The following is a 14,108-nucleotide window of genomic DNA, read 5'->3' as shown; positions in this document are numbered from 1 at the left end:
AGAGAGATCAGAGTTAGAGAAGTAGAGGAAGAGAGAACTGAAGATGTTAGTAAATCCCACAATGCATTGCAGCAGCATGACCTATGCTGAAGTGGCTTTGTCGGTCCCAGAGGCACATCAGCGTTAGACAAACACGCAGGTAAGCTCTCTGTCTGTAAGTTTTCCCTGCAGAATTGATATGATTAGGTTATTTTAATCGGTTCCAAGTGAAATTTGTTTGTAATTTCTATTTAATACTTCCAATTGGTTTGGTTGGCATTTTTAAAAAAATATTTAAACAGCAAGCTGATTAACTTACTTTCTTTTCTGCTTCACAAAGAAGGAAATGTCAGTCTCCGTTCGATGTTAACATGCAATATTTTGTTCTTTGTTCATTTGTCAAATTTGTCTCTTCAGTGGGGTGCGTGTTGAGGGTTTTAAATGGAAGGAGACTTTATATGATAAACACAGCAATACATACCCATAGGCTACATTTAGAAAATTAGATAAAAGCTAAAATGAAAAGGGCCTCTTTGCAGAGGGTGTTTCCATTCGTTTGCTCCAAGATAAGCTTAAAGCCTGAGCTCTGCACACACATACATGTGCACTGTGGTGTCAGATAGGGACAAGACAGCGTGCTATTTCCTCTCTGTGTATTTCAAAACTGACAGCTTGAATTGCACCTGCTTCCCCCACCATGTCAAAATGGAAAGAAGTTAAGAGAAAACCACAAAGTATGCAGTAGGGAAATATGACTGCAAATTTTCACAAGAGGAGGACTCTTTGTTTTGTTTTGCTTTTTCTCTGTTAAGTTGTTTAAAGTGTAGAAGTTACCTCAAGGGGGTATTTTTGCTTTGTCATTCTGCAGCCTCCAATATATACTCTTGTGAAATCGCTAATGTTAAATGCAATTTCCTGGGTTTTTTTTGTCTTTCTTAAAGACTTTATACGATTGAGTGTAATTGTTTTTTTCTGCAGTTCTTTTTCAAAGGGGGGAGGACTAAGGAATAAATGAGCTATTTGAGTTTGGCATATAGAAGCTCTGGAACATTTCCACAAAGGAGTGAGAGTTCACATCAGCCAGATACTGTCATTTACAGACAGCTGAGAAATAGCAGAGTGCTGAGATGATAGGGATGCTTAAGGTGGAAAGCTGAGTTCATCAGGGAGGAAGGAAAGGAAATAAAATGTAAGCCATTATGTTTTTTTATGTGACAGAGACAGAAGGGCCATCAAGAAAAGACTGTGTTAGCGTTGAATTGAACTGAATTTTGAAATATTAGGAATATTTTTATTATCTTCTTTTCTACTTCAGTAAATGAGGAAGATATGCAAAAGACCGATTTCTTTTCATATATTTATAAATACAAATACACATAAACTGATGTGGCAAAGGGAATTCCCAGGCATTACTTAGGCTACTTTAGAGACTTCCCTAACCGTACAGAACCACAGAAGAAACTATACAAGTGTTTTTACAGGCTGAGTATACTCCCCATGAGTAACTTGATGAACTTAGAGTGTAAAAGTGGTGGAATTCCCCTTCAAGCACATTGAATACACTCTCTCAAGCGTATGCGCGCGCACACACACACACACACACACCTCTTCCTGTTTTCGGTTTGTACCATAAGTATGTGTGTTAACAGTTTGCTCGACCTCAGTGTGTTTATTCCTGTTGCTTTTTGCGCATCCTTTCGCAGCTCTACAGCTTCACTGATCTAGAGAGCACAACATCTCTGTGAGATACGAGGCATGTGCAGAAAGAAGGCAAATCATTTGGCCGGTGTGACACGAAAAGAAATATGAACTATAAAAGTAGAAGTAAGCTCCTGTTGTGCACTCGATCAGAATGAAACTTGTCAGAAGCAATGAGCGAACATTTGGTAACCGCACAATTTGGCTCTGCACTCGTACTTGAAGTTGGTGAGAGGAGTATGATCGAGGGGATTATTACGAATTGACAAGCACTTATAAAGCCTTTAAGGCAAGTTTAGGGGAATTAAGATGCATTCATAAGTGAGAAAAAGCTATGAAAAGACAGATTTAGCGATATCATAAAGAAGAGAAATATGAAAAGGATGCACACAGTGTACACTGAACTGCAGTAGAAGAGGGGAAATTCCACATTAGTGTCTGAGTTTCGCAGAGAGCCCAGATCTTTGGAGGCGTTGCTAATATGTCTCCTATTGAGCCAGATCATCAATCACTGTGTTTCTTTATTATGGGTCAACGAAAGCTCAGTGCCGTCAAACAGATTGGCCTTCTAATCTAAAAGACAAGTCTAGCAGGGTTGTTTCCATGCTTGGAAATAGATCCTTCCTTCACTAATGAATGACTGCTGGAAATAGATCAAGGCATGCACGTTACTGTTGTAGTTAATAACGCCATTGTCGATCAGAACTTGCATTAATGCTTTCAGTTCTTTTGTCTGCGGTGCGCACTGTGTTTTTGCTCTCTCTGAGTTTACCAACACATTGCAGAAGTGTTTATGGCTATAGGTAAAGGGTTAGCCGTGCTGCAGGGGCTCAGCCACAGATTGTCACCCTGGGTTTACAGTGCTGCTGTGTAAATTGGAGATGACTTATCACCAGCTTTGTATTAAACAGAGCTGTGCAGCCATTGAAACAAGTCCAGCAAGATAGCAAGGCTAGGAACAGAGAGACAGTGGAGGTGTGACAGTTTTACATAGGAGAGGCAATGGTTTAAGCAGTCTTTCGTGTACATATAGGCAAATACGCCAAAGAAAGAATGGACCCTTACATCTCCAAGTGAATATGTGTGAGCTCAGTTAATTTTCATTCAGCGCTATGCAGCATTAACATGCTTTGTATATGAAAACACATTGCAAAGATATTTTGGATATAGGGATGCATTTTCCCTGTGATGGCAATCAAATGAAAGTGAGTCACAGACAATATGCACGAACTGGTCGCAAAACTTGGCGTCAGCACATGCTCGAAATTTGCAAGGATTCCTGCAGACGCCAGGGCCACTATCTCCATAGCTACCGGATATTGCAGAATCGGGTCCAAATCAAATTCTTGGAGGCTTCTATTGGATGCATGGGTTGCAGCAGCAGAAGCCTGGTGTCAACAACAATACAGGCGAGTTGGCAGGAACAGCCGCCTCTGTGTTTTCTGAGTTAGCCTTTTTCTTAATATGTTGCTGACCTGCAACCAAACTGCCCTGGTCTGCATCTTTTTTTAAAGAAGTAATTTTAAAACTATAACCACTTACTTATTGCAGTTTCACTTTGTAGTGCTTTTATAATGTGGGCAGGAGCTAGTGTGAGCTAAGGATTGCATGCCAAGGATGGAAAGCAGTATGAAAGTGAGAGAGAGGATCTGGAAAGAAGCCAGACCAAATCTGATGCAAAAACCCATCATAACTGTTGGGTCTTTCCATAACTGTTTCTTCCACACCCCATATTCTATTCATTCTTTCCAATTGCCATTTCTTCCTTTTCTTCCTGACCTCATTAAGACCCTTCCTTCACTCATTCTTTTCCTTTCTAGTTGTATTTAACATCACTCTCATGACTTTTACTTCTAAAGTCCTCGCTGTGCATGACCTTTCCTCACTGGTATGTTTATCCTGTTACTAATGTTCATCTTTTCTTGTTGCTGGGTTTTCCCAATCTTTCCTTCCTGCCTCTTCCCTCTCTCCTACCTCAGCCTCACTGAATAGGCAAGGACAGTGCTGCTGTAACTGAGCCAGCACTTCCTGGTGTTTTTGGAGGGGGGGGCGTGGCCAGCTTCAGTGGGAATGAAAAGGAGGGAGAGGGAACTGCAGGATCTGTATGCCCAGTGCAGTCCGGTCTCCCTCCCTCCTCTTCTTCGTCGTCGTCCTCCTCCTCCACAGCTGTTGCCACTGCCGCCCAGTGAGCACTACTTTCCTGCAGCAGACAGATGATCCAGAGGCTGGGGAGTCAGTAAAGACACAGCCCAGCCCCGTCTCAGCACAGCTCTGCACAACCCAGCTTAGCCACTTGGAGAGGCAGGGGAGGGGAGACACTAGCGCACACAGCCAACGCTGCAACGCATACACACACAACCGCACAGACAAACACTCCTCCTCTCTCTCTCTTGCTTTCTCCCTATCCGCTCTCCCTCACTCTGGGTGCTCGGCTCCGCGCACAGCTCCTTTACTCATTCGCTGCTGATTCACTCGCTCACTCGCTTGCCTCCTCTTCTGCCAGTCGCTCTGCCTTGCTGTGTTCTGCCTGCCTGCCTGAGAATGGTCCAGCCGGTGCCTGGGGGTCTGCTGTCGCGGCCTGTCTGAATACACGCATAAACATACAGAGCCAGTCGACACGCGGAAGCACGCACACACAAACTGGAGGGCAATGTGAGAGGTAAGAGCTTGGTTCATAACCCTCCTCCCTGCCTCACTGGTTTATCTAGATCTTTCCTCCTGTGTGTGTGTGTGTGTGTGTGTGTGTGTGTGTGTGTGTGTGTGTGCTGCCTTCACTTTCCAAAGTAGGCACTTGTGCAATGGAGAATAGGTAGAGATGTCGAGATTGCTTGTCTTGGTGTCTGCTCTCTGTGTGTATGTAGGTGTGTGTGTACCACATGGCTAACTTCCATTTGTTATGGCTTGTTGTGTGTGTGTATAGTAATATATATATATATATATATATATATAATGTAATTATATATATATATATATATATTATATATATATAATATATAATATATATATATATATATATATATATATATATTACTATATATATATATTATAATATATTAACATATAATATATATATATATATAGGGAGAGAGAGAGAGAGAGAGAGAGAGGCACGCACACATTTAGACACATTCTTGGCTCACACCAGACAGTCACACAATAGCTCGTTCCTGAGGGTAGCGCTAGTTAGCAAGAAAATTTGCTTGTGTGTGTTTAGAGGGCCGTGGTTGTTCCAGGAAGCAGTGGAGAGGATCAATAGATCGCCCACTCAGCTTTCATTCCCTCTGCCTGACTCAACATAGGACATGTTTGGAGTTATCCTTCAGGGCTTGGTTAACAGGGAGAATGGTATCATTTGACTCTCCTATACGTCTTCCCTCTTTCTTGCTGTGTCAGCCCAAAGCGAAAGCATGGATCTACCACATGTGTGTTTCCTTAACATGCGTGCCCTGTGTAAGGCAAACTCCCGCCCCGCCGTATGTAAATTATGTGTGACATGTGAAGCTGGTGCTACCTTATATGGCAAGCAGTATTTCAGTACGTTAGAATGTTTGCCAAGCATTTCGGGTCGCGGGAGGAGAGAGTGTGTGAGGGGGTGACTCTGTCTGTGGGAGTGTGTGTGTGTGTGTGTGTCTCTAAGTAAGTGTTTGCATGCGTCTGACAGAGGGGGGAGTAACCGAGAGAGAGAGAGAGAGAGAGAGAGAGGAAGAAAGTTGCAAAGAGAAGGGAAGAGGGGAAAGAAGGACAGAGAAACATGGGAGAAGGAGACCGCGTAAATGGAGAAGGTTTTACTTGTTGATCTTTAAACGGGAGTGAAAGTAAGTCGACTTAAGAGTTTACTTTGTTTGGGTGACTTGCAGTGTACTGTAATACATTTTTTCCAAGCGATTACAGACCAGGCTGGTTTGTCCGTGTAGATCAGACTAGTTTATAAGGAACGAAAAGCATTTTAATTCATACAATAATATCTTTTAGCACTAATTACATTAATTTTGCTGTTTGTTTGTTGCTTTAAAACAATTTGTGAACAGCAGCTGGTCACGATTTTATTTCTAAAAGTATCTGACGCCTTCATTCCTTCTCCTCCCGTCTTTGTCCTTCTCCTCATGATCTCTGAGTATACCCTCGGTGGCTTGTTGGTGGTTGGTGCAATGATGAGGAATGTTGTTGTTGTGACTTAGAGGGATTCATGGTGGCTCAGACAGTAGCACACACACCCAAGTATGTGCACACATGTGAGCAGTCGCAGCAAAGACAGATGTGTGGCAGATTACTTAGTAGAGACTTTGGAAAAATCTCCACAATAGGTGCACTGCAGGTAGACTGTCAATTTCTGTCTGGCTAAAGAACGTGTCACTGTGATTATGGCAGATAAGGAAGTCGTAAGATCACGTTGCTCTCTCGGCGTCGAGTCGCATACGTGCATACATTCAGGTGCAAATTACTCTGCATTTATATGTGCTTCCTATCATTTAGAATCTGCCCTACAGAAAGGATGTGCCTGGCTGAATGTGCGCTGACAGGTTAAGCCTTTATTACACGAGGGCTTCTCTGTATGCTTCTGGTGATACAACCACATTTCATCCTCTCTGAGGAAGTTTGACACAGTTTTGCCCGAGCATGACACACTTTAAGCTAAGCTAAAAATAAGAAATGCCCTTAGCAAAGTAATACACCAGTAATAAATGAGGTTTTAACCTGACTTGATACATGTTTCTTCCTGTTCTTATTTTCAGGCTTCTGTTTTAGACATCACACGATAGCAGCAGTGCCTATTTTATCAGAGCTACACAGCAGCGCTAGTATGTGGGATGACTGATGTGTCAAAGCTGCTGTTTGTGCTGCCAGTAATAAGGGTCTAGATATTTCATTATTGTTCTGTCCGGAGGTACACATGTCAACACAAGCTTCTACTTGTTTCTCTTGACAGCCATGACTTCTTAGGCCTCTTCATCTCCGACAGCGTGTCAGATGGCTGTAACATTTATAACGCTGCCGTCCCACTAGTCTGATTCTCTCGCTCGGGCTTTTTCTAGCAACCTTTGCCTCAGTCTAGCAGAGAAGGGGCCCCGGTAATATTCGGTCAATGCAAGCATGAGACATTGCATGACGTGGTCACTGGTGATTAGGGCAGAAGATAAAATTGGTGACTGGTAATGTGTCTTTGCATAAAATACACAGATAACGCAGCCAAATATAGGTGCTTAGCGTGGGATTAGTAGTGGAACACATGATTAGATGCCTTAGTGTTTGTCCAGGAATGAAAATTTTGTTCTGCAAATATTTAAATGAAAAATATAGCAGACAGTTGCAGAGTTGTGACCTTAAAAGGAAATAATGAGGAGAGAAATTTCAGACTGACAGTTTGTGCTACTTTTCAGGGGAAAAAAAGATTTAGCAATATTGCTGTGGTCTTATTGGGCAAAATCACACAGTCACGGCAACACTTCCTGATCATCGGCTGAAACAAATTAAAGTATGCATTTTTTTGTTGTAGGTGTAATGCACCTAGGTTAAGCAGTGCTTCTGTATAATTTGGGGATTCAGTAACTTCTTAAATAGGGTCTTATTAAGTAGTGAGTAAGGGTATAAGTTCAAAATATCCTGGATTTTACACTTTCTGAACACCCAGAGGAATCAACACTGCAGTTCTAAAGGATATTTTTCCATATACCCACCCAGAATCTTCCACGATTGCTCAGTCAGATTGAGATCCGGTGACTGCAAAGGTCAGAGCATATGATTCTCTTGTTTTGAAACTTGTGAATTGTTCACTTGTTATCTTACTTTACTTTTGGCTATTTGCAATCGTCTTAGTGCGTTTCAGTAGAAATTAGCCCCTGTCTCTCTGTGTACTGACACAGACGACATAAACGCGAGCCAGCGAGCCACTCTATAAACCATAAGGCCCGCCATTATCCTCACTGTCTGTTGATTTCACAACATCCTTACACACACATGTGCGCACAAAGATGCAGTGTTGCCCACAATCAGATATTCACCACAGTTTAAGAATGCCCAGTGTCGAGTCGGATAGAGGTTTGTGTGTTTACACAGGTTCTCGCTTATGTATGTTGTCAGCGTGTGTGTGTGTTTAGCGCTGTCCATGTGTGCCACACAAGAGCTCTCATTGTCTCCAGAGGTTTGCTCCTCTAGAGAATCAATAGGCATTGTTAGTTTTGCGTTTCTAGCCAAAGAGTTACTTTCAGGAAACCTTAATCAAATACATAACTTGATGCGACTAATAAATAAGACAAGTTAATGACTTTATGATGCGGACGAGCATGCCAATGAAGTTGATAAGAGTAACAGATGTGGCACAGCTCAAAACAGCAATGTTATATTTGCACAGCTCTCTGTCCATGTGATCTGTACTCACATTAAACCAAACTAATAAATGAAGTGTAAGTAAATAGTGTGTCCTGTATACACTTGCACGAATCTTTTTGGATACCTTACTGAATGCAGTCTCTCAACCAACTGAGATCTGAGCAGCATCATTTAGCCTCTACATTTGTGCATCAATGCAGAAAAGATAAAGAAAGTATCAATATGTGTCCAGATATGCACCGGTGTGTAAGCATGTGTAAAGGTCAACGAGGGCAGTATTGGCATGCTAGCTTCTGAGCAGCAAGTCCAGAGGTGTTGTGTTTCGTACAGCGTGACGACCTGTATCAGCACACTGTCACCCTGACACCACCTCTGGCAAAATGCGGAAACCACTCCCTGCGCTGAACAGCAGCGAACCAAAAGGGATGACTGCGTCTTTCTCCGCTGTCACAGTCGAAAATAGAAGCTCCGCCTCGAAGCTGTGGTTTGCTAATTAGGTAGCCATACCAGATGGTGCAATATAACCAGTAGCATACGTGCATTTTCTTGAGATTAATCTCTGTTAATACTGCGCTAGTTATTCCATTTTATGCGTCTATGCAATAAAGAGCCTTAAGTATTTCGTGGCCATGAAGTCAAGCCACGTTTATCTAAACTAATAATGTGTCGCTCATTTTTTCAGGAAGTCTTATCATAACTGTGAGCCACACCTTATTTCTTGTTTTCTCGGCCCTGCTGAGTTTTCCAGTTGCAATAAGGACTCCAAAATCCCAAAACCAGCTGCCAGATTAGCATGTGTCTTTGGTAGATTCCACTTTTCAGTCAGCTGAGGCATGTTTTCATGCACGACTGCCATTCAGCACCATTCACCATGCACGTCAGTGTCAGGTTTTATGATTTGTAGGGGCTTTCGGCATAGGGTGAATATTGACAGTTTGTTCTGTTTTTTCATAGCGAGAACAGATTTGTTTCATGGCTCAAAAGGAAGAGAAAGTAAAAGATGTGGAGGCTTGATTTTCAAAACTGTTTATGCCATAAAAGTGTATGCTGTTGTCACAGGACCGATTCTTCTTCCGCTTCCTCTTCTTGCCGGCCCAAAGTCTTACTACCACGTGTCCTAAAAGAGCAATAGGAAGAATGTCTTGCTTGCGCTCTCTCGCTGTCTCCCCTTCCACCACTCTGATCGACCTTGCACCAGCTTACAAGACCTTGGAGTCTAAGGGACGGCTGCCGAGGATGCTGAACGAGAACATAGGCCAGATAATCACACCGAGGGCACGAAGGCAGAGACGTGGGTGGAGTTGAGGTGGCCGAAACAATAGGAAGGAAATCACAGATCCACCTGTTCAAATTATATTACTGTTAGAAATTTTGTGGAAAGAGCAGAGAAGAAGATAATGTTAAACACTCGCTGATTTGAAATGGATACTCGAAGAGCACTGACAGTTAAAGTGGAATTAGATAGAGGGAGTGGCACACCAACAGAAAAAAACTGTAGAGATGAGGAAATCAATAAGGGAAGGAGGCCCTTGTCCAGACATGATGGATCATAATGAGGATTCATTATAACTCTGGCTCGTCTTACACCATATGACATTGTTTCTCCCTCACAGCTGTGTTCTCATCTGACCAAAACCACAGAAACTGATTAGGCAAGCCGACAGACTCAGGGGGCTGTCAGCTTTTAATGCATCAAGTCGTCACACCCTCGCATTTGATTGAAGACAGTTCCAGGTGCCTTTAGTTAAAAAAAAAAAAAAAAGAATTAGATGTCTCTGTTCCACCTCATTAGTGTCCAGACAACATGGTTCAGTTGAACCCCACAAAGTGTACTTGGTAGTAAAAGTGTGTCACTAAATGCCTCATCAGACTCAATTGTAATAGGTACATGTAAGATCAACATTTAGTGATAATAACAGACCATTCATGAACACACATAAAGATTACTCTCGACTGACTTGACATTTATGTAGCAGTGTGCGCAAGTTGATGAATGACTTCACGTGAATGTGAGTTCATGGGAACAGAAATGTGGCCCGAGTCACACAAACAAAAGTATGACATGCAGCATGCTGGAAGAGTTGCACTCTGACGAAGATATTCAATCTAAGTTCTGTTACTCAAAAATGTTTTTTGGCATAAAAGAGTTTTTAAACCGGCAGGAAAACTATTGCTTCTTGTGCAACATTTGCTAAGATAAGAGAGGTGTGCAGATCGATCCAAATATCGTTAGTATTCATACCAACGCTGGTGTTGGTATCAGAGTGATACTTTGTTTCTAACCTCTCAATATGTAGCCCACTGAATTGTGTCACATCACATTTAAACAACAGAAGTTGATCCAAAGTGCTTCAGATACAGGCACATTTACATTCCAGGTCTAAAGAAAAATAGTTTTAAAATAGATGAAAAAGCTGAAAAGTGTGCTTTGTTGTATCAACTAATTACTGTGGAAAGTAAAAAATCATAACGATTTAGGGGTCATTAAAATATGCTGAAATTATTAAAATATGAATAGATGATGATTCAGCTCATAAATCACGACACACTGCTTTCCACTACATAAACTCCCGCTGTAGGTTATCGTTACTGGTATCGGCAATACTGGCCGTGTATATGTATTCCTTTGGTATCGGATCGATCCAAAAACTGACACAGCACTAGTTATAGTGAAGAGACAGATGTTTTATGTTTGTGTTTCATTGTAAAGTTAATTAATTTTGATCTCCATATAGCACGTGATATGAAAGATAATTGTCTGGGTATGTGTGTAGTCGTCGAGTATGGTCGTTGCAGGATTTGCGTTCCGAATACACGCCAAAGGTCATTTCTAATGCTACATTGCTACATTTGCTATCATAAGGGTCATCCAAGGTGAAACTGAAATGTTTTGTCATTCTCTCTCTCTCTCTCTCTCTTTCTCTAAATACACTGTTTATCCATGTTGCTGGCTCATCATGGGCTGCGCTGCGCTGCTGCAGGGCTCTGATATAGTGTGTTGCAGTGTTGTAAAGTTAGCAGTGGTTGGTTGGTGGCATTGCTGAGGGTGCACATGCTTTTCTGGGGAAAGCGATTTCACTACACAGGGTGTGGTGACTTACTCTGGCTTAGCGATAAGGGCAGGATGGGCCCCTGGGATCCCAATCATGCAGATTCCCCCAACAGACCCCATACAATGGATTCACCAAAAATAGAAACCACTGGCAGCAATGCAAAATTTAAACAAACAATCAAAACAAACGCAAAGCAAAAAACGACTCATTTAAATGTATAAACTCATTTAAAAGTGATAAATGGGAAAATTCTGACAGTGAAATAATAACCAGGCTGTTTCGTTCAATCGTGTTCTGCACAATTACTGCGTGCGAGCTTGCATTTGTGCGAGACCTTTGCAATATGCATTGCCTTACTGCAACGGTGGTATTTCCTATTTAAAAATAAAACGACATTATCTCTGGAGTCCATGAATTTTATTGTTTTGATAAGGAAACAGGTTATCTTGTGAGGCAGAAACAGTTCAGCCTGTGTGTCTTTCAACAGCAAGCGGGCAGGTCAGCCTCCTGTTCGCTCCTCCCCCTTGCTCTCACCTGGCGCTCGGCCCAGAATGTTGCTGCAACTCCGCAAGCTCTCATTGGCCACCGCTCTCACAAGGCTTCGCAAGAAAGGAAATGACTAAACTCTTCTCCCTCATGCCCAGCCTCAACTTCCCCCTTGCTTTCACTCTCTTCCTTTCTTTCACCTCTAAACACATTTGCAATGGCCGGCTTTGCTGTACTGGACTGTAAGTGATACGGGATTTGATGTGCTTTTCTCTGCGTTGTCCAGATGATGTGGAAAGTTGTGAATGGCTGCTTTGTGCATTTCTCTCTCTATGTGTGTGTGTCTGTTTGTGCGTAGCATGGCCTGATGAAGGTGTGCTTGCACTATGTGTGTTTAGAGCGCAGGGCGGGTGAAAGTTTTATTTGTTTTCGCTGACACCCCTGCATTTCTGAGATTTTTACATATTCTTCACTCCCACAGCTGCATAGCTCAGCAGTGTCACGACTTTAAAAATCCTGCAGGTCAGAATCTTCTCTGAAAGACACACGAGCGGGAAAACAAACACGATAGTTGTTATCTTCTTTTTGTTAACGTGTTGTATATAGACTAATCTTTCGTTCCTTTTTTCCCCTTTCTTCTATCTCTCTCTTTATCTCCCCAGAGGAAGTGCCTTCCCTGATGTCTGCTGCAGCTTTGACCTGCTTCTACAGCTGAAGCTCCACCCTCCCCCCTGCCTCGCTCGCTTGCTGCCACAGCAACACGAGTACAAGGACAGCAGCCACACCCTCCTCGCAGCCTTCGCTCCGACCCCATCCACTGTACCATCATCATCCACTCCACGCAGCCTGACTCCAAACTCCGCTCTCCTCACTGTAAGACGGCCCTGCTGCCAGCAACTATCCACCAGCTGACCAGCCTTACCACAGCAGCCCAACACACCACCAGGCCCACACAGCATCACCTTGCCTTTCACCTTCGCCTTCAACCCTCTAAAGCCTCCACTTAGTCCTCAGTGTCCTTAACCTTCTTGTAGCAGGCTACACCTAGACTGTCACCTTTGTTGCCTGCTTCACTGCACCTAACCAGAGGGCTCTCAGTTCGGCTGTCACCTTCGCCTGGGAATGTTATAGATGACGCAGTTCAGTAAGCAATAACAAGTGAGAGAGAGAAGTCTAACCAAGAGAGGCAGCTTGACTGTTAAGCTAAGTAGTCTCCCCTGGATATAATAACTCTATCAGCCGCTGTCTGATCAAGAATAGGACCTGCTTACATCCACAGCCATCCTGCAACATTTTACTTTGGAGAAGGAGCCCAGTCAATCAGTAGGAACTTTTCTTTTTGAGTGTTTCATTTCATCTTCACAGACAAGTATCCCAGACAGTGACAACACTGATAAGTAAACAGAAAAAGAAAAAGATTGTGGATAACAACACTATAGGTACTTAATTTGAACAGATTTCGAAGAGTTTTCGAACAGATCTCCGCTCGGAATACTTTTTTCTGCCGGCGTCTTGAGATGGCAATGAACATAACACACATCCGTGACACAAAGTGGCTGACACTGGAAGTATGTCGGGAGTTCCAGAGGGGCACCTGCTCACGCTCCGACCAGGAGTGCAAGTTCGCTCACCCAGCCAAGAGCTGCCAGGTGGACAACGGACGGGTCATCGCTTGCTTCGACTCGCTCAAGGTAAGAAAGGAGAAGTGGCGAGCAGGAGATCTGGAGTCGATAAAGAGATACAGATAAGAGACTGAGCACATTCGGTCTGACAGGCGGTTTGAGGGAATTTATGGTGTTGCAAACTGGAAATAACAAACTGGAGTGCACCATCTGGCCACAGCATGTGCTCTCCTTGGTCCGACCTATTTCTGGTCAGGTGACTGGAACATGTGATGAAGGGTGCAGAATGGAGGGGGGTGGGTGTTTTGGCGGTGGGGTTAGGTGAGGCAGTTCGGCATATTTAACACAGAGCTGTGGAATTTTCTGGCGCAGTCCGAAATGTTTTGAGTAGTGTTTACTTCCAAATGGAATTCATTCAAGAATCGGCTGCTTTTCCGACTGATTACACTGCACATAAACACAGTTGCATGAATTTACTACAATAGCGCAGTTATTCTGGAAGTGATCATGTTTGCTGTGGGGCAGTGTTTGAATAGAAAAGCAGACGAACAGTCTGATGAATAGCCAGATGTACAAACTCATACGGATGCCCTAAACAAAGCTCAGCTGCTAGAAACGAACAAGGCGATAGCGTCATCATGTAGCTCTCATTCGCTGAAACCACTTCCTGTTCAGAGGCCTAAGGGCAGTTATAAGGGGTTTGTGTGTGTTTCTATATGTGTATCTGCTTTAGAGCAGAGTTGGGGAACTGTATGCAGTAATTTTCCATTTTTAGGCAGCAGCAGGAAAGCAAACACCTCTTTTTTTCTCTCTCTCACTCTCGTCGATTCTCTCGCTCTTTCACAATGACTCTTTTTATCGGAGCACAAGATCTCTGGAGATGGGTGGACCTCAACCCAAAGTTTCCAGCATTGACTTGGCACTGTATGTTTTTCGTGTTTGT

At 43.1% G+C, this 14,108-nt stretch overlaps 1 protein-coding gene across 34 annotated transcripts in view; it reads left to right on the top strand.

Annotated features, from left to right (window-relative positions):
• The first annotated feature begins 42 nt into the window (after positions 1–42).
• The window catches only part of mbnl1 (muscleblind-like splicing regulator 1), a 39,058-nt gene continuing 24,992 nt past the window's right edge, over positions 43–14,108 (top strand). For 3 of the 34 annotated variants that reach the window (XM_042214750.1, XM_042214742.1, XM_042214739.1), the window contains exons 1-2: positions 4,794–5,492; positions 12,206–13,234. In XM_042214750.1, coding sequence (XP_042070684.1) covers positions 13,061–13,234 — 174 coding nt within the window. In that variant the 5' untranslated portion in view covers positions 4,794–5,492; positions 12,206–13,060. The other 31 variants (XM_042214753.1, XM_042214745.1, XM_005948534.3 and 28 more) reach the window with 17 other exon arrangements.

This window comes from Haplochromis burtoni, unplaced genomic scaffold, assembly GCF_018398535.1.
Source record: "Haplochromis burtoni strain Fernald_Lab_line unplaced genomic scaffold, NCSU_Asbu1 Contig_608, whole genome shotgun sequence".
NCBI classification, from domain to species: domain Eukaryota; kingdom Metazoa; phylum Chordata; class Actinopteri; order Cichliformes; family Cichlidae; genus Haplochromis; species Haplochromis burtoni.
This window is presented reverse-complemented; position numbering and strand designations above follow the sequence as displayed.